This window comes from Cyrtonyx montezumae, unplaced genomic scaffold (genome assembly GCF_038088225.1).
Source record: "Cyrtonyx montezumae isolate F1298 unplaced genomic scaffold, pur_monq_1.0 scaffold_5, whole genome shotgun sequence".
NCBI classification, from domain to species: Eukaryota; Metazoa; Chordata; class Aves; order Galliformes; family Odontophoridae; genus Cyrtonyx; species Cyrtonyx montezumae.
Window position 1 is genome coordinate 18,556,881 of NW_027072056.1, and position 20,085 is coordinate 18,576,965.

General features: G+C 41.7%; 1 protein-coding gene across 2 annotated transcripts in view; it reads right to left on the bottom strand.

Moving 5' to 3' along the window:
• FNDC3B (fibronectin type III domain containing 3B) overlaps window positions 1-20,085 on the bottom strand; it is a 145,169-nt gene that overhangs the window by 51,830 nt on the left and 73,254 nt on the right. For both annotated transcript variants that reach the window (XM_065748462.1, XM_065748463.1), the window contains 3 exons: window positions 7,441-7,499; window positions 3,008-3,165; window positions 712-771 (listed from right to left, as the gene is read on the bottom strand). In XM_065748462.1, coding sequence (XP_065604534.1) covers window positions 712-771; window positions 3,008-3,165; window positions 7,441-7,499 — 277 coding nt within the window. The remainder of the gene's footprint in view (window positions 1-711; window positions 772-3,007; window positions 3,166-7,440; window positions 7,500-20,085) is intronic.

A 20,085-nucleotide genomic window follows, 5' to 3' on the forward strand; every position in this document is an offset into this window, starting at 1 on the left:
CTTGCTCAGAAGTGCTTGTTCTTCAAAAGGTTAACAGTAGCAGTCTACAGTGGCCTGGATGAGAAAAAGCCAAAAACAGCCCTTGTCCAGACAAGGGGAAGGAAACAATAGACAGGAGCGAAAGGAACTTTTTAAAGGATGTTGAGCATAAGGGAGCAGGATGTGAATTTGAAGCCTTAATTCCCAAGTAAAGTCTTTAAAAAACACAGCGTGAGTAGATGGTGTTAAAAACAGCAGGGAGCAGAACTGAGAATGTGTTAATAACTGTGTGACAAACAACTTTAGAATCAAAGAAAAATACACTCTAAAAATATCAAGAGAAGCCAGAGTGAATCCACTTCTATGGAATAGATGCTGCAGTCAGTACAATTGGGAGATCTGCAATCAGATTTACTTCACGAAGCATGGAGTGTTTATACAAACAATCTTTGGGTTTTCTAGCACATCTGTGTTACAATAATTGTGAATACTTGTGGCCAAACACCACTTGCTTCAGTCAAATTTTGGAAAAGCTTGAGGTGTCCCATTTTTGTACATAAGCACTTCCAGGGCCATTAGATATACATACAGCAAGAGAAATGTAGATGCCTCCTCCCTCTTGCTTTAGCTACATCTCACAGTTGGGTTGGACTAAATTAACTTCTGCATGATTTACTCCCATGCAACTGATCAAACTATATTTAAGTGATGTTCATATTCCCACTGACTCACCTGACATGATAATCCGTTGCTGGCCTAAGGTCTTTCAGGTTGTATTCTAATTCTTCTCCACTGCAGAAAAAGGAAAAATAAACATCAATTAATTATGAAAAGCAGCATCACACTCAGCACAGCTATTGGTCTTCCAGTGACAAGCGACTCCTACATGCTATGAATTAAAAGAAGAAACAGAAATTCTACCACAGAACAATAGTAGTAAACAATACATGAATAATTTGTCAACCCACTTCATGTTCTTGAAAACTTTATAAAGCTCTGTATACGTAACAGAAGGTAGATATGATCCTCTTTTAAGTAACCTATTTATTTCAACACTATCCTTACATTTTGTTGACATTTAGATAAAGCTTAGTGTGTTTTTCAACCCTCCCAGGGCTGAGAGGGCAGAATCAGAATCAATACAGCATTACTTCTGTACTCCCTGCACATTTATTATTTCAAAATCCTTTTTAAAAGTGTGAGCCATCATCAGAAGGAAAAGTACTGTTTCTTGCACAACTTCCTCAGTATCATTGCTTTCATTTCCAGAACCACACTCTGCGAGGACCGTGCCAAGGAGATGTTTAATTAATATTCTAACATGATTGAAAGAGATTTGTATCTCTTTTAATAGCAAGAACTTTCAATAACATTAGAAGGACTAAGTTTCAGGTATTTTAGGGAGAAGAGTGAAAATTGTGCTGGTGTGTCAGTTAAATTTGAAATGAACATTCTTCTCCTTTGGGTTAGTTTGCTGGTAAACGAACGTTTGACTCTAGACACATATTGCTGATTTTCATAGAATCATTTGAGCTCAAAGAGACAAAGGCCATCTGGTCCAACTCCCCTGCAGTGCACAGAGACACACAGCTCCATCAGGTATCAGAGCCCCAGACAGCCTGACTTCAGGTGACCCCAGGGACTGGGCACCCATTCACCTCTCTGGGCTGGGCACCCATCTCGGGGCAACCCATGCCAGTACTTCACTATTTTCTGAAGATTACAGTGTGGGTAAGTAGTTAGATAGATAATAATTGTTTTCTGTAAGTGCTTGGCTTATTTGCAGTTTTATAAACATATGGGAAAGAAGAAAACTCTCTACCATAATGAAATATTCCATATAATTGGAAAAATATAGGGAGATGTCTCAAAAACATGGGAAGAAGATCAGCCAAAAAGCACGTGCCTGCTGAGCTGCCAGAAACTCAGAAAATATTAATTAAAAAAATTTTTTTTTAATATAGTCCAATCTCAGAAAATTCAGTTTTTCCCTTTTGAAAAGGGTGCACTTCTCAAAAAGAGAATGTATCCGACACATTGCAGGACCTTCTTTCGCCCCCAGTAACAGCAATCACTGTTGATCATAGCAGAGCACGGGCAGCATGCTCAGCTAATGGCTGCACACTGGCCAGCAGCAGGAGACACATTACTGTGAGCAGCTTTAAAACAGATGCACAACATTTCATAACCAGGAGAAAATGTGCAGCCATCAGAGCAGCAAGCACAAAAAGGATTTGAAAGCACCTTTTGCATTTTAAGAGCTCGACATAATGTATTAACATATGAAGATAACTCACAAACAGACAGTGTAAATATCAGAGAGGAGCAGGCAGCACCTCCCTGGTTAATGCTCTCGGTTTATATTACCCAAGGCAGCACATGAGCAGACCAGGAGGGATACCCTAAATTCACAGGATGTATAAAGAATGGAGATAGCTTGGTCTCGGGGCAAATTCCATGAACACTGTACCACCTGGACTCTATTTAGTGACATTTGTGAAGGATTAACTATTTCACAATAGCCAGGGTCCCATCTCAAAGTTTTCTATCCCAGACGTCATTAGTGAGGAAGAAAGAAAGGCATAACATCATCTGTACTTGATCACGAGCTGAGCTCAGAGGATCACTGACATTACAGACAGAAAAATCCCTCTGAATTTTTGCTTAAGGCTGCTAGGAGTCAAGTATTCAAGGTTTTTCTGCAGAGCAACACAGCACACTGAGCAGTGCTCTCCCTCCAATCAATCTATTGCAATTGGAAGGAACAGAAAACTCAAGTTTTTTATGTAGTGCAGTGTGCTGAGGAGTGGGAAGGAGAAAAGCAATGAGGAGCCTGGGACATGCATCCTGCCAGCCTGCTGCAGCAAGAGGGTCAGATGGGATGGAGAGAAAGAAAATGCACATGGCTGCAAACGTGCCTGCTTCATGCTACTGGGGGGCATGCCAAGATGCACTCTTGCAAGCAGAGAGAAGCTTTCTAATGAAAACACAAATTGAGAATAGCACAAGTATAAAAATGGTCTGTTACCTGTAAATAATCTTGTATTTTCCATCCCTCCCCTTATCTGATAAGGCAACCTCATAAGTACAGGTGTAAGGCAAACCATTGTTGTGTCTATCTGCGTTTAAAAGGCCGGCGGGAGGTGACCATGACAGTGAAACTGTTCTTGCCTGAACATTTGTTACCTATGAAAGAAACATCAATTTAAAATCACATCACAAATGAATTACTTTACAGAAAGACTGCAATGAGTACATCAGCTATCTTGGAAGGACAGCGCAGTATTTTTATGCATGTCTACTGAAAGAAGCCCAGAGATGATGCCCTGTAGCATCCAGCTCTCCAGTTCCCAGAATGAAAATGACAGCCTTTTCCCTTCTGTAGTGTCGAACGAAAAGATTTTCCTTTACAGACTATTTATTTTTATACTTTTTTTCCACACATCAGACTTCACTGGTTCCTTGGTTTGCCATTTTAATGGACCTAATGCAGAAAGCCAAGGGTTATTTCAGAAAGCGTAGGTTGAATACCTTACCCATACATAACGAGGAAACAGCATTAATTTGCCACGTAAGCAGGCTTCCACTGAAACAGCTCAGGTTCAAGTTTGGCTTCTGTGGGAATGGGTTGGAATGTTGGTTTCCAAGGCCTGCTTGTTTACAGATCTGCCTTCTGAGTGCCTTTACTCAATGTGGAGCATCCATCTCCTCACGTGAAAGGGCACTGCTTCCAGCTGAAAAGCACTCTGACTGAGTAGGAGTACTACAACAAGCAGATCCCTTCCAAGCAAGCCATAAATCTGTTTTTAACACGCTGACAAAGAGGTGTCACCATGATGTGCCTCATCTAAAGCTCGTGAAATTTAAGATTTTAATTTACAGCAGCACATTCAGTGTTGCCAGAAAAAAAAAAAAAAGGAAAATCTTTGAGGAATCTTATTTTGAAGAAAAAAATAATATATCTATATATATTAATTTGTCAAAGATAAAAATGAATATGCAAGTTCTTATTTGAATTTTCACTGAATTTCTTGCCCGTCATATCTTTCTGATGCTATGAAATCGATTCTTGCTTCAAAAACTTGGACTAATATATACTGATACCGGGTTGGACAGCTTACAAAAGTCCTGAATGCTTCAAAAAAGATGAGTAAGTGAAATATTCAATATCAGTTTGTACCTGAATTAAATTACAACCAAGGTATTTAGAGATAACTGCTCATATTTGCTATAACGTTTCCAGTAGGTCATAAATATACACTACTACTACACTAGCACAACCCATCAACACACAGTTTCTTTTATTATTATGGAAATATGCTTGCATAATTGTTTTTCAAAAATTCAGACAAACTTGGAGCTTGAAGCATGGTATCCTGCCAATGTTCTATTGAAGTGTTTTTCTCTGTGACTACCCACAGGGACACACGTATATATCTACTCTGCATATGGTGAAAAACTTTGGCCTTTCATGAACTGTAGCAATCTGTAAGAAGTTAAGTCTTTCCTATGTTTCTTAAAATAAGAGAAAGCACACTATGGACTAATCACGAGGAAAAGTCAGACTTATTCTGAAGCCAGCATGCCCACGTCTCCATGCTGAGGCTCAGCTCCCAAGCACAGTGCTGCTCCAGCTGCCACCATGGCACGCTGTTCTGCAGGGCTGCATGGCAGTGTTACTGGCACACTGACTGCTGATGGGCAGCCTGAAATACAAAGCTGAGCTGCACACAGCACCAGGGGAGTAAAGCAAGTGAGAATTTGCCTGTGTGATGAAGGCAAAAAAGGCAAACCCATACACTCCCTGGGTATATAGGGCAGCACAGCCCGTGCGTGCTCGAGCGAGCACTGGGAGTGGATTTATTTGCACAGGGAGAGATAAACCTATCTCCTGCTCACTGAGTAACAAGCTCACTATCGTGTCACGTTTACCAGCCAAGGGTGTATCTCCTCAGTATCTGATTTAATGCCAAAGCCACCACTTCACCAGGCAACTCCTACGTGAGCAGGAAACGCTTCGCTATGAGAAAGGGTAAGTTAAATAAACGGGCTTAGGGAATGCTGGAAGCAGCAAGCAGGCACTCGCAGGCCTCTCAGGAGCCCTAAGCCCCTTTTGTCTCGCTTACCCTGGGAAAAGATGCACCTCCCAGACAACAGCAAGCAGAACTGGAGCAGCACTTTCAGTGCTGCAGGGGACAGGACAGCTAAACTGCAGGCAAACACCTATTTACCATAGAAAACAGCTCCCGGACACTGCCCCACGAGGACACACCAGCACAGCACTTGGCTACAAGCTGGGCAGAAGCAGCACTGCTGCTGAGGCTCTGCATGCCCACCCCAAACCCGCAGCACCCAGAGCTGCCTCCTGGCTGAGCCACGACAAAGGGTTCTCCCATGAGGAGTTTTGTGTGTCTTGTGAAAAGCACGGTTAATTATTTCTGAAAAGTTCTCAGTTTACACAGTAAATGCGTGCTTTATATGCTATCAAAACTCGCTGGTGTAAATAATTATTTTCTAAAAGGCCCTGGGAAAGAATCCCAATTGCTGCACGGCTTTAATAAGGTTACAGGGCCGATGAATATCCACCCCTCCACTCTTTCAGGTAACAAACAATGTTTCTGTACAACTTTCATTATCTTTCAAATTCCGGGTTAGCATTCACAGGCATCGTGTGGTTTGGGGTTTTATTGTGTGTGTGAGAACTACACTGAAAGCTACATTCATTTACTCCCTCGAGGGCAGTGTTTGAAAGACATGGGGGTCAAATGGATGCATGGTTATTACGGGGGTGAGATTTTGCCTTTTGATGATGGGCCTAATCCTGCAATTTGAGGCAAAACCCCAATGATTAAATATAAGTTTAGGTGCAGAACAAGGCAACAGAGAGGGCTGCCCTTTGGGAAGCCAGACCCAACACTGCAGCCCTGGCCCTTTGCTCTGCTGAACACAGGTTCAGGTTTCCCTTCCCTCAGCCAGGTGTCTGCTGCAGAGAATGCCTGCTTGTCTGCTCCAGTGTGAATTAAAAATGTGAGACTGCAGTTTAAATAAAGGCATGGAACACTTTTAATTCTTTTGCTCTCAGTGGGATAAAACAATGGCAGAAGTTGCAGCTTGGTTGCAAATCCCTCAAACTTACAACAACGCTACTACTGAAAAAATGCTTTCTAGAATAAATGGATTATTTTAGAGGTGTGTTTACACTGTTCTCAGAAAGGTGTCTCATACAGAGACACCTGGACACCCAGTCAGATGGCTCAATGCCATCTCCTCCCATATATGCACAGGGCTCACTAGAAAATGTGTCCCAGCTGACTATTTATGCATAATGTGATGTATTTCTGTCACATATAACACTGACTACATGCACACAATCAATTACAGCGATTAATGGTGCACAGCACTCCTATGAGTTTAATTACTCATAAATGTCTAAATTACAGAGACAGTAGCAGACAATCCCCAATATTCTTTTGCTACGTGCCATTACCATTGAACTAGGAGGTCATGTTTGAGATTTATTTTAAAGATTCCTATTTTTGAAATAATTCAAGGAAAATTAGTGTTTGTCTGAAAGTAGTGTTGTACTGTTCCCTGCTTTAAGTGCTCTGGTTGCCATAAATCTCATTACAGAGAGCTCCACATCCTGCTAACCGCTCAGGTTGCTTCTCTTCTCACCTCTGCAGATATAAACGTGACACATCATGTTCTCCATGTCAAGCATTTTACAGAATTAAGAAGAGTCAGATATTCCTCCATACAGAACACTAGCTTGCTCCATATAATAAACTAGATTTTTTGCTAACTGTGCTTTTCTCTCTTCTGTTCTCTCCCAGAAACTCACCTAAAGTGACTGGATTCTATTTACACCCCCATAATGTCCTTTTTTTGGTTTTCCATTTGATGCACTCAGTTTGAAAAACATCACAAAGGTCTTACAGCCAGATTTCTTAACAACCTTACCTGATTGTGGTCACACCCAACATTACCGTTATTTACACAGGGATTTAATTTCCATCACAACTCGTGTGCTTTTATGGTTAAGACAAACACAGAATACAGCAATTACCATTGGACAATAGTATTAGCTTAATTTAATCACGATTACAGACAAATGGCTCAGGACAAATGAAATTAAAGTCAGAGGAAGGGGCCATGTAAAGCACAAGGCACTGGATTCCCCGTGACGCTGTCAGAAGCAGGAGCTCTCTGCAGACAGGCAGCTGGCACAACTCCTCCAAACACCCACGAATTTAAAGGATGCTTCACATTTACTCCCAATGACTATGATTCTAGTGCATCCCTGTAAAACGAATTAGATATGTATAGAAGACACAATCTATAAAGTCAAAACACTCAGAGATGTTCCCCTGTGAAATGACCACTGTGTTGTGACACCCCTACTCATCATATTTACTTTTTTTTCTTGGTATGGGGGTAATTCTGGAATTCTGGATCACGTACCTGTGGCTTCTCCATTCCAGAAAGAATGTCTTGAATCCTTTTTGTCTCCGAATCATATTCTGTAAAACAGAATGCAGACATAGGATGAAAAATAAATTACTGAAACATAACAAAAATGTCAGCTCTATCAAAGAGTCCTTTGGGAAGCTGTGAATAGGAGATCCAGGTTATCTATCACGAGCATCAGCTGTCTTGCTCTTGTAAAGTATGCAGGTATAGAACTTAGTGTTAAAAAAATATAACAGAGGAAAAGGAGAGAACAAAACTTGCAGTAAATGCATGTAATTTGGAAAAGTGGGATTACTTGTAGAAGTGTCCTCCATAGTTGTTACTAAGGGACTTGGTTTCATGAAGCAATACCACCCTACTTCCAAAGGCAATGGCCATGGAGGAGTCCCAGCTTTCTCCAGCTCCTGAGCCAGACTCTAAGTGCACACCACACTCCCACACCACTCATCTGCACCACTGCGGGGCAGGATGCAAAGTATTTCCCCCAGCTTAGATGAAACAATTAGGCACAGAAGATACCGCAAAAGTGATCATCTGAGCAGCGGAATCAGAATTTTCCCCCACCAATCCCCCAAAGAAGTCTCGAGGTAAGGCATCAGCTCAGAGTAATGAGGTGACAGAAAGCAGCTTTATTCCTTTTGGACCGCAGCACGGCGAAGTCGTGCTTTCCACTATGCTGTTCTCTAATGGAAAACTAGGAACACATATTTTCTTTCTTTCTTAAATGTTAAGGTAAAAAGTTTGCTAGCCAAAACAGAGGAATACATCTCTCCCACCCCTCCAAACGAAGCGCCTCTTTATAAAAAAGAAGAAGAATTCAACACAAGAAGCAAAAAAACCCAATACATTACTAAAGAAAAATGGCTAAGATTAGAACAACAGCTTTCCCAAATGATTCCCCCAAAACCTGACCTACTTCTTGCAGCCCAAGAATGTGTCTTTATTTTTGTCCATGACCTGCTTTTAAAAAGTACATCTTCTTTCTGAAATTTCCACCCGCTCGGCTGCCAGAAACAAACTGGCTCAGTGCTGGTGGCAAACCTCCAGTGTCAATGCCCAACTCTCCTACAAGAGTGCACCTCGCCTAGGTGCAGGCTGAGAGAGACAGATCTGCTGCTCTATGCGTTCCTGGACTCCTTTTGGTCTCAGCCACTTGGAAAGGAATGAAGTCGTCATAATTCAGAATAAGAGAAGGATAACGTGATTGTTTCTTTCCATAGCAGATAACGCTTTGAGCATATTATAAGTGTATGAACTGACAGGGTTTAGCCAGTCTAACATACATTGACTTGAAAACTATACAGATGGACTGAATTGCTTAGGAAAAGGTTGAGAAACTGATCCAACTGACAACATCACCAAAACTGTAGGGGCTCAGAGCTCAGGGTTCCTCTTAGTGGAACTGGCACAGAACTGAACGTTTGGATCCAGGCATGGAAACTGCTGAGATCCTGCAGGCTTATCTCAAAGGGATGCTAGTGAGAAGCAGCTTCTGCAGCTACAGAATGCAACAAAAATGCTGCTACTACTCTACTGAAAGTTTATGGTTATTATGTCACCCTTAATTACAGCCCCCAGAAGCTAAGCGTGAATCACTTTCAACCTTAAATCCCAAACATGTGGCCTGAATTTTTTTCCCTCTCTCTCCCTGCTAGCAAGGATGCTACCAGCGTCACACTAAGGAAGAGAAGAAAATAAACCCTGGAACTTCGAGAAATCTCACTTCCCTCTCCTGTAAAAGACAACTGCTTTGTGCAGTACTAAGTCCTCTGACCTTTGCAGGTCAGGGCTGAAGGTTCACACTGTTCCAAATACTGGAACTGACTTCAAGACCAAAGATTTGGATACACCCAGGAAATAAAGAATAATAATTACATTACATTAAAATCAAAGCACTACCTCGATCAAGCTTCTCAGCGTTGAGTCCTACCAGCAATTTTTTGGTATTGCCTCCCCAGGCAGGTAGTATGCTCGTAAGGTGGCTCTGAGAATCAGGCACACTGAAGCCCTGAGATATTAAGGGCATATGGGCATCTATAAGCACAGTGTATTTACGAGTAATAGGTAACACCATGTAGAAATAGTGCAAATGTGAAACTAAAGGCAGGAAGCAATAAATGCGCACATTAATGACATGCATTACAGCAGAGAATAGCTCAAGGTGCAAGGAGACCTCAGGATTTAGCCCAACCTCTGTCCCAAGGCTAGGAAAAGAACAGTGCAAATCTGCCCCCTTGAAAAAAACAAAACAGAAGGCACCAGTTTGGAGAGAGAAATAAGCTCACAACTGTCACTTTCTCCTAGCATCTTCAATACTTAGTTTCCCATTTCACAAACCTTAAAAATTCTCAGGCTTCTATGGATGGTTGATCTCCTTTCAGTAACGAACATAAATTATTCACAGTCTCCTGAGCCAGACTAAGCTAAGGAGAACGGGAGCAGTCCGGAATCCCCCCTCAGCAGGATGCTGCCTTACCTGGCAGCCCCTCTCACAGCACATCAGCATCAAGCTCAACAAGGAGCAGAAGTATTTTTTGAAGAGAGAATGAGAGAGAGGAAAAAGAAAAAACATCTCATGGGCTCTACACAGATAACAGAGCTGCTTGAAAGGCTTTTTTTTTTTTTTTTTCAGTAACACTAACAACCTCATGACTGCTGTTAACCAACGTGCACTGACTGCTCCCAGGTGAGCTCATGGGGTGCTTAGGGACAAAGACACTACAGGTGCAGTGGTGGAAAGGTGGAGAAGAACAGGAGAAGGAATAGGGAAGCCATGGTGTTAAAACACTCCTTTTTTCCTTTCCTTTTTTGACACTGGGAACAGTTCAGTCACGTCAAGGAAGAGCCCAACGAACACTTGAGGTCATTGTCCCGTTCTAACTTTTCCCCTCCACATCTGTTCCCTCCAACTGCCATGGCAAAATTCTTCATCCTAGGAGGAAGCTGGGGGTGGGGATAAATTCCTTGTGAGTGCTCATGGAGTCCTCCAAGGGAAGGCAAAGAAGCAGAGCTCTCGTGCAGTTCTCACTGTCTAACAGACATCAGAGCTGTCCCAAGATACAAAATGAGGTTCTCATCCCAGGCTGTGCGTTGTTTGGATGCAGTGGTTCAGGCTAACCACCCTCTCATAGCAGAGGAGCCAGCTGTAAGACCTGGAGCTCATCTCAGTTTGTGTTTTCATCAGCTCTTTTTTCAAAGTTTTGGGTCATCACCATAGCTTCGCAGATATAACCATGAGTAAATGTCCCTGACAAATATGGAATGCTCTCCCAGCAGCTGTTTGGTGCTAACAGGGTTTCAACACTAATTCTTGCTGAACTAAAGCCTTTCATTATATGCTTCTGTTAGCCTGCATCTATGTTCCTTTCTGCACGTACAGTACAAATATAATTTTCAGATCTTTCCAACAACACTTATGAAATCCAAGAACAGCTTTAAAATACAGAAAAAAAATATAATCTTTTCATTTCAAGGTAAGTTTGAAGTTTCCATGAATATTTTTCATGTTTGCGTGAACAGCAGCTGTGTATGTAAATGGTTTGAAATAGCTGCAAGCTCTAAACTAATTAACATTTTCCCATTGCAAATAAGAGATTTTAGGTTTGTTCTGCATTCTTTCCTCCACAGAAAGGAAGAGGTCCAGCTCAATACTTAGCTTCTGGCCACAGAAAGTATTTACTGTTTCAACAGCCTTTCCATTCCAAAGCAATGACATCAGCACCAGCACTGCACAAGCTTCCAGCCCAATTCTCAAGCAGAGCTCCACGCTCACAGATATGCCAGTCATAACACGACATGCTTTCTCAGAATTTGTTCCAGATTTATTGGGGCTGTGACCAGCTTTAATGCTAGGAGAGATCTTTTATCAGTCACGTACAGCACAACCTGTGAGCTGTAAGGAAACAAACTCTTCAGAACACACAGCACAACTCCCTTATGAACTGCCTGCCCACTCAGAGGTTAAGACATTTTTCTTTAGAACACATATAGACTTTTTATTTTTAGATGACTGTAGAAATATGCATTCAATTATGTATATCTTCTCACACAAGAACAAAACTAAAACTTCAGATGCCACACTGCAGCTTAGTCACAGAAATGAGGACTGGAGGGGATGCTGCATGGTCACTGTGCCCCTCATCCTGCACCAAAATATGACCACATCCCATACCTATCCTCACTCCAAAAGGTCTCTGCCTTTATTATTACTATTATTATTATTTAACTTCAGAAATAGCAATTAAAAAACACAACAAATATCCAACATAATCATGGCAATCTTACAGCAGTCCTAAACCAGCAATGTTTCTCACCATTAGGCAGACTGCCTCCTCAACATTCCCTGCCACAGTGTAATCCTTACTCCTTTCCTGCACACCCACTGCAGATGAGTTCACAGCATCACTTTCTCTGGTACAATCTTTCACATATTTGAAAATATTTTGCTTTTCAAATGAAGGAAACTCCTTTCTTTCACAACCGACTTGCTAGATGTTTCTTCTCACTGTCTACAGGGCAGCTTGACTTTTTTCCTTCAGAACTACCGTGCAGAACTGCTGCACAGAAAAGCCCAAATAAAAACTAAAATTCAGCTTTGAGAAGAACAGAAACATAGTACTTTGCTCTTGTTTTTTCTTTCAAAGCCACCTGAGTTCCGTTCACATCCTGTCATGTCCTCCTTCCCTCCCGCTTAACGCATTAGCACTGCCGAACCTACCAGAGCCTGACACGGACCATAATTTAGTGAGAAACAATCCTAATTCCATCTGTCAATTCCTTATTGGAAATGTTGAATGAAACGGCACCTAGGACAGATGCCTGCCTACTGTCATTTGATGCACCTTTCCAGCTTGTTCAGCTCAGGACAGGGCCTCAAATAAACAGCAAAGACACGTGCAAGCAGATTGGGTGTAACAGAGCAAACCCAGAGCCATGCTGAACACTCAGTGCCTTATGCCATTCTTCTCAGCACCACTTCCCCAATGGACACAGCTTGTGGAGTGAAAAAGAAGTCTTTATCTCCAAAACAGTCAATACAGTGCACTGAGGAAGATTGCCAGTGAAGCCTACAAGCATCAGAATAAGCTAGAGAACCCAAGTGCCCAACTTCAAGAAAAGATCCAACTGTTGAAATGATCTCATTCTTAAAAAAATAAATTGCTGTGAATGAGGATCTCAGAGTAGTCCTCCACTTCTAAGAGCCTTCCCTCTATTGCTATCTTAATCCTCCTGCTCAAATGCCTTACTTGAAGTCTAAAAGCGTGACCTTAAAAACCAAATCCTATATAGGAAGCATATACAATCAAGCTTCTCCTTAAATAACTGAAGGCATACAAAACTCCTGCATAAAACCCAGAAACCTATTCTCAGACCTAAGTAAATAAAATAAAATAAAATCCCTAGCTATCGGGATTTACTGAAACATATGCCTCAGCATCATTGAGATTTATGCATAAATTAAATGATGTACTTCAACGTTCTCTTGGTCACAGTCTGTGTCTCTTAACTTGATAGTCTTTTCACAACTGCTGTCAGTTTTCTACCGTCAATGGGGCAGTAGAAATAATTCCAACTAACCAGAGTTCAAATTCAGTTCATCTGGTTTATCCCTGTTTCATGTCTGCATTCTGCAACTTTAACCAAAGATATCTGCTATCACTTCAACAAGCATTGGATGTTTTCACATCAAGCAGATGTGGAAGCACTCAGCTGCACGTAACAAAGTCACATCCCTTAAAATTTGTTTTAAAACCAAATGTTAATTGCATTCAACCCTCCCAATATCTCCCAATATTGTTTTGATGTATATTTTCTCTAGGAAAGCAGCAAGGGAAATAAGATCAGCTGCACCTACAAGAGAAATGCTGGATGCAAGGGACAAATGGAGTGTAAGTGACATGCTGGGTTTGTTTTTCACTGCTTCTTTGTTGCTACTGCTGGGACACAGCAATAACAACTCCTACTTTGTTGGCTGAAGATCTGAGTGAATTCCTACTGCGAACACACAGTTGGTCCATTAGAAGGCAGAAAAGGGCTTTCTTAGGAAAATACAGCAACTGCCCAGTCTGTATCACATACATTTCACATCTTAAGGAAGTACTTTGTACATCTTACAAAGAAGATAACAGATGCAATGCACTTACATATGGCTGCAGCTGGCTGGTTTTGAAGGAACACCAAATAAAACAATGACATAACCCTCAGAAACAGAGAGCACAAGCTGAATCCACTGCAACGACAAACTTAACTCGCACATGGAACATCATCTCAGAAAACACTTTCCTACTTTTGACTTGTCTTAGCTTATCCTCTATGTCAAAACCATTGTGTTTTTATTTACATTAGGCAGCTTGTTTTCTGCTATTACACAACAGCGGCCTGACTGCTACATGGGCTTGAGAAGATGGCAATCTGCTGGTAAGTGTGGGCAGACTCCATTGGCTGCCACATTCAGTGGCCACCAGTTTTTTCTTCAGCGAAGCCATGGTGAAAAATGTCATAGGTGATTCACAAAAAAGCAGCTAGCCAAGAACAGTCATTTAATATTCTGCTGATTTTATTAGCAGAATTTAAGTGCTACAGGCTGCAATTCCAAAGCACTCCCCTAAGCTGTGCTGGCATAGGCAGAACTCGGGCATTCACATATGCAATACAGGTGAAGACTCCTCATGCTGGCAAGTTCTCCCGCATGACACCTATTATTGAGGTTGAACAAAGCATCTTTGCAGCTAAAAATCCAAATATCTGCAGGTGGAGCAGCTGAGAGATGCAGGACACTTGCATGCTGTTCAAGGAGGGGATGAAGCACTGCTGCACAGTTCCCTGCTGAATAGCCACCAGAGGAACAGCAGCTCAGTGCAGTTTATCTCTGGTCAGATCATACAGGCAGGCTTGGAAAATATTTTTTTTCAAAATTACACAGTCAATGCTTTCTAATTAATAAGTGCTTTTAATCAGTCATTGTCCCTTCTTGCACCTTGCTCAACTTGTCTGATGACCAAACTGCTATGAGTTTATCAGTGTTCCTTCGCTCTAAACACACATTATCTCTCTTCTTTCATGACTGTCTTCCTTTCCTGTATCACTTTTGATTTGACTGGAGTTGTAGGAGTTCCTTTTATTTGCTACATCTTCACAAAACACTCTTCTACCTATTCTTCTAGGAGTTTGTAAGCAGACCACTTGCAGTTGCCACTAATGCCTTTCATGGGAGGCCACGAGAAAACTTCCTGATTTGACACACAGAATGAAAAGCCCTCTCCCCATTCTGCAGCTCCTGACTCACAGCTTCTGGGCCAGAATCTGATGTTTCATTTCAGCTGCAAGCCCTGCCAGCAAATGGTAATCTTTTTTCTAGACACAATGAAGTTCTTCAAACGTCTCGTGATTTTCTATGACAGCTGGAATGCGTGGCATCGCCTTAGCCCTAATTCCATTCATTTATCCGCGTACTGTTCCATGCCCTCCCTCACTCAGCTCTACTTCCTGTCACTTCAGCCCATGACTGCCTGTCTGTCTTGCCTTCATCGGTATTCAGAGCCACGGTGCACCAGGCAGGGCAGTCCAGGCAGCCCTCCAAGTCTGAGGAACTGAGCGGTCATTCAAAGGCAGAAGTAACTTCTGCCCAGAGCAACACGTCACTACTATTATTACTCCAGGTGGCCACAAACACGGTCAAAAAAGCTCTACAGGATCCCCCAGTCCAGGGGAGGAGGAGGTGAGTGCTGACTGTGCCACCGAAGTACTGATGCTCCTAAACTGTGGCTCTAGAGGAGGCCCTGCTGCTCTGAGCTGGGAAGTGACATTATCTGGAACTTACAGACCCAAGATTTCCTCTCGGATATAAAAGGTTCCCTTCAGTCACAGCAACAGACATCTCAGCAGCTGGGCAACGTAAAGTCAGAAAGTCACAGACATGAGCACAAGAGGCAGTCGTGCCACTTTGCTTTCTGCTGAGTTCTGCATTGATGGGAAGCACAAACTTGACAGCACAAAAAAAGCACTCATCCTTTCACAGGCTGATCACATCAGCACATCGGAAATACTGTTCTCTGAAAGACTGTCCTCAATGCCAGGAGACAACGGTATCTGTATTGCACCTACAATAAAACTTGCTTTTCTGAATCTTCAAAAGTTCAACCATACAAAAAATGGCCAACAAACGCTTTTGGTAATCTGCCCATGACACACAATAGTAGTATTTTCCTGATCAAACAAAAAAAACCCAACACATCAAAACAACCTGCAGATATGCATATCTGTGCAGGAAAGCAATCAGCACAGCTGAAGCGAACTCCCTAGGAGCTATAAAAGTGGTCTGCATTAAAGGGAGCTCCTGAGCCAAAATGAACAATCTCCTTGGCAATGCACTCTGTAAAGCCACCACTGCTACGACGAGAAGGCAGCACAACACCCTCCTAACACAAAGGCACACAGCTGCCATAAGAGCTGAGCAGACTTGAAGTCAATAACTGCAAGTCAAATTTTGCCTTCAGTCACAACTACTCAGCCTCCCTTGAATTAGAGAAGAAATGCCTTCTTCAGGTTTTGCTATGGGCAATGGAACAAGCTTTCAGATATAAGGTTTTCAGAATAACCTACTTTTTACTCTCATAATCAGAAAGAACTGTTCCCCTCTTATGAGAAGGTAAGCAGGCAAAAATTTCTCTAGAGAAAGACAAAAGCAGAAAATGGGCACTTCGACTGCATTTGATTTTGTCTTAATATTTACACTGAAGGAGAAATTCCATTTCGATGCACTATTAACAGTATCTGCATGTTTTTAAAAGATAGATCGCACAAGAGGGAAAAAAAAAGTCTTTGTATTTGAAGTACAATGAGTTTTTGTGGGACCTGCACTGGGATTTGTCACCATCAGCTGAGGTGAACAGTCACAGAGTCGTCAAGTTTTCTGAAAGAATCCCATCCCATCTTTTCAGCTACATTATTGAACTGCTCTTCCAGATCAGAGCTGATGTAGTCAGACTGCAGGAACTTCATGGGACATCCATCAGAGTGACGCAAGATGAGAAACTGTTTCATTGTTTTAATTCCATTGAGCTCAGCTACTATTCCTCAGAGATGGGGAAGACGAGGAAATCCCACTGCCCTCTCCATCAACTCAAACACCTACAGATTGGCAGCAGAACAGGAGAAAGCTATCTTCCTCCCAGCAGAAGACAAACAACTTACTCAAACAATTCCAGCCTAAATGATTTTGCAGTCAGATCTGAATGATGACCCACAAATACGTGAATAGCATTGAACGAAGAACAAACATGACAAACATCCTCATTTCTGAAGCAGAAAACAGAGTGAATTTGCAAAGAAGCCAGTTGGTTTTATACAAATGCTGTATAAAAGCATCCAGCCTTGCAGCCTCTGGCTCTCTGACTGCTCCCCAGCTGTGCCCCATGGCCCCCACACAACATCCACACACACCACAGCACGAGGATCGTGTGCTCAGCTCAACCTTACTGTCTCCTTAACCTCCTCAACCTTAATGTCTAAATCCATTTCACTGGCAGGTGCAATACAAAAGCAAAATAGTAAATAAAAAGTCTGACATGGCATTATCAGTGTGCTCTCACATCTTGGATATGAAGAGTATACTCAAGAAAATCCTTTAAAAATCTCTGGTCCCTACATGTATCCCATTAAATACAATAATCAAGTAGGAAGAAATGTCTGTGCAATTAGAGCTGAGATGAAGACGAAATAAAAATCTCAGATAGTTCAACGTCCACTTGTACCATAGTGAATCTTTCCAAATATTTAAAACATTCCTCAGAAATATCCACCTGATTACGGATCACTGGGAAGGCTTCAGCAAAGCAGTAAGAATTTCAGCTTGATCTGGATTTCATTGCTGAGATGCGACTCAGACAAAAGTCACATGGACTACAGTAAATCAAAGCAGCTGCTTCTAAAGCACAGCTCCTTGCAGAGGAAAAAAAAAAACACAAAAAAAACAGAGCCCCAAGGTTCAGGATGAAGCCTTCCATAATAAACCATGGAGAAAATGGAATGAGTGCTTCATAATACAAGAAAACTCATCCACTTTTTAATTGCAATACTCAAAACTTTGGACGTCAAATTCCATCCGTTCTCAGAAAAGGAATCTCACTGATAGGTAAACAAATCCCATTAACTTCAGTGGGACATGAAATTTCAACTCGTTAGCTCTGTAAATCCAGATGAATATACAAACAGACATTGTTCAGAACATCTGGGCATACAAATAGGGATTGTTCATTAAATTATTAGGTGTTTTTATTTTTTGTACTCCTGAGAGAGGAAACGTTCTACCTCTTCACTATAAATACCCTCTCCCTCCTGGCTCTATGTCCCAGATATTTCCAAATAAGGGAAATCTGTTTCCCTTCCTTTGTCGGTGGTCCACATTATCTCCTACTAACTGGTGAGAATACACTGTTTATCCTGCTCTGAATCTCTGAGACCTCTGTGTAACTTCTCTCTCCAGCACAGGGATTTAGTCACTGAGCATTTAAACAGGATGAAAACGTCTTGATATGCATTTTTTTTTCCTTTTAGTTGGATATCTATAAATTACGTAAACTCCAAGGAAAAAATCTCAGACTCAGATTTCAGTCTTCTGGATTTGACTGTCGGCGGCAGCAGAAGCTGCAAATTCTTGAGATAATATGAAGATCCTTTGGGGGAAGAGGTTGTGCCTTGCGTCATCCAGCACCAACTTCCTGATAAATCATGGAGCAGATAGCTTATCCTGCTCCCCTCGGCCAGAGATCGTGTTGGAAATATGAGATGAGGGAGGGATGAAAGCAGATGGGACAAATAACAGGAGTGACTAGAAGGGTCAATCAGAATTGTGAAAAACAATAAACGGTTTAAGTAATCAGCGAGGTTAAATGAGAGCCCTGGATCCAGTTTTTCCCTCCTTTACAGTGTTGTGCTATACTTCCCCAGACTTTGAGCTGCGCTTCTATCAGGATAGCTTGTTTAAAATTAGGTCTATTTTCTCCAAGCTTCTCTGATGAGACTGTAAATGTAAGCAGAGGTACAGTGACCCACCTAGCTCTGCCTCAGAGCTGTGGAAGCCCCGGAGGCCAACTCAGAGCAGCTTACAGCTACGCCAGATCAAGATGTCCACAGCTACCAAGTGTTCTGTTTCTATTTTCAGTTACAACAAGCTTAGATTAAACCACGTTTAAACAGATTTATGTTCACCTTAAAGAGTAGTGAGATTCAAGATGAGACAGCTTGAAGTTATATAAAGAAGCAACACTCCTATTCAGACAATGAAGAGAAGCTCCTATCAACAACTTCTGTTGCTTACATTGTGAAGCTGGTCCTTTCATCTTCTCAGATAAGTGCATAAAAATAGAGTGTGAGTATCTCCTCTTTCCTGCACCCTAATTGCAGGAGTCTGAGCTAATGAAGCATGAAACAGCTTTCCTGCCAGAACAAAGTGTGCTCTGCCATTCACACTTCCCCTAAACTTTGGTTTTGTTCCTGCAGTATGGGTATGGTAGGAAGACACCTCCATGCTCCCAGCAGCCCACATGCAGACAAACTTCCAAAGGCTTGTAAATTCCTGGAAATTATTTTGCACGCAATGGACTTCCAAGAAAGAGCTGGTCAGAGGAAGACACGCTATCTGGAACAACCCATAGGCAGCCCAAAGGAAGACACTGCTGGTTTTGGAACTGGGCAAAGCAATGAAGGAGTATGTGAGCACAGACTTGACCTCCGGTATCACTGGTCTCCTTTGGATGTTTCATTTTAACCTTTCTCCATGAAAACCTCATGATTTAAGTCAAATGTCAAGGAAGAAGAGGAAACCCAGGCTTTTCTCCTTCAAAACACAGTGTCTTTCTCAGTCAAACTGGATAAATGTCTCAGCAATTCTTTTTGCTAAAGAAAAGCCACAAATTAAGCCTGGTCTGGATAAATTCTTGCATGCACACAGATTGACATAAACGTGGGAATGTACTTTCCTTGAACTCCACTTAATGTCAACTTTTCTAGTACATTCATCAGTCCATATGAACTTGCTTAAGTGGACAGTTTGTGTGATTACTTCTTGAAGCATTTTTTTGGTGTACAATCTGTGTGGCCCAGCAAATGGAGCTGGCTGGTACACTCAACCATTTCACTTTCTGCCTGTACAAACAACTTCACTCCCTATTAATTGGACCAAAAAAAAGAAAAGAAAGATAAAGAATGTTTAAGAGGTACCCATGTATGCAAATAAATCCAAACAAGAATGTAAGTTCTGTAATTATGTGGGAGGTAAGGTAGAGGTACAAGAATATCACAGTGGAAATTCCCTGGTGTCACAAATTAACTGGTTTCTCAAGTTCAGACAAGTGCTCTAATTAACACATGTTTATTTCCTCTCACTTACTAAAACTTAAACCAGCACACACACAACACACTGTATGTTTCTAATTATATAGGAATCTAAACAATTTGGTCAAGTAATATTATTTACTGAAACTATAAAAACCCAGCAAGAACAGTAATACCACTAAGATTTCATATGTAATGCTGATCTGTACTCACAAGATTCCAAATGTCTCCATTTCCAGTAAATACTATGCTTCATACTCTGTTACTCTGTAAAATGCTAAAACTCACAAACGTACTCCAGTC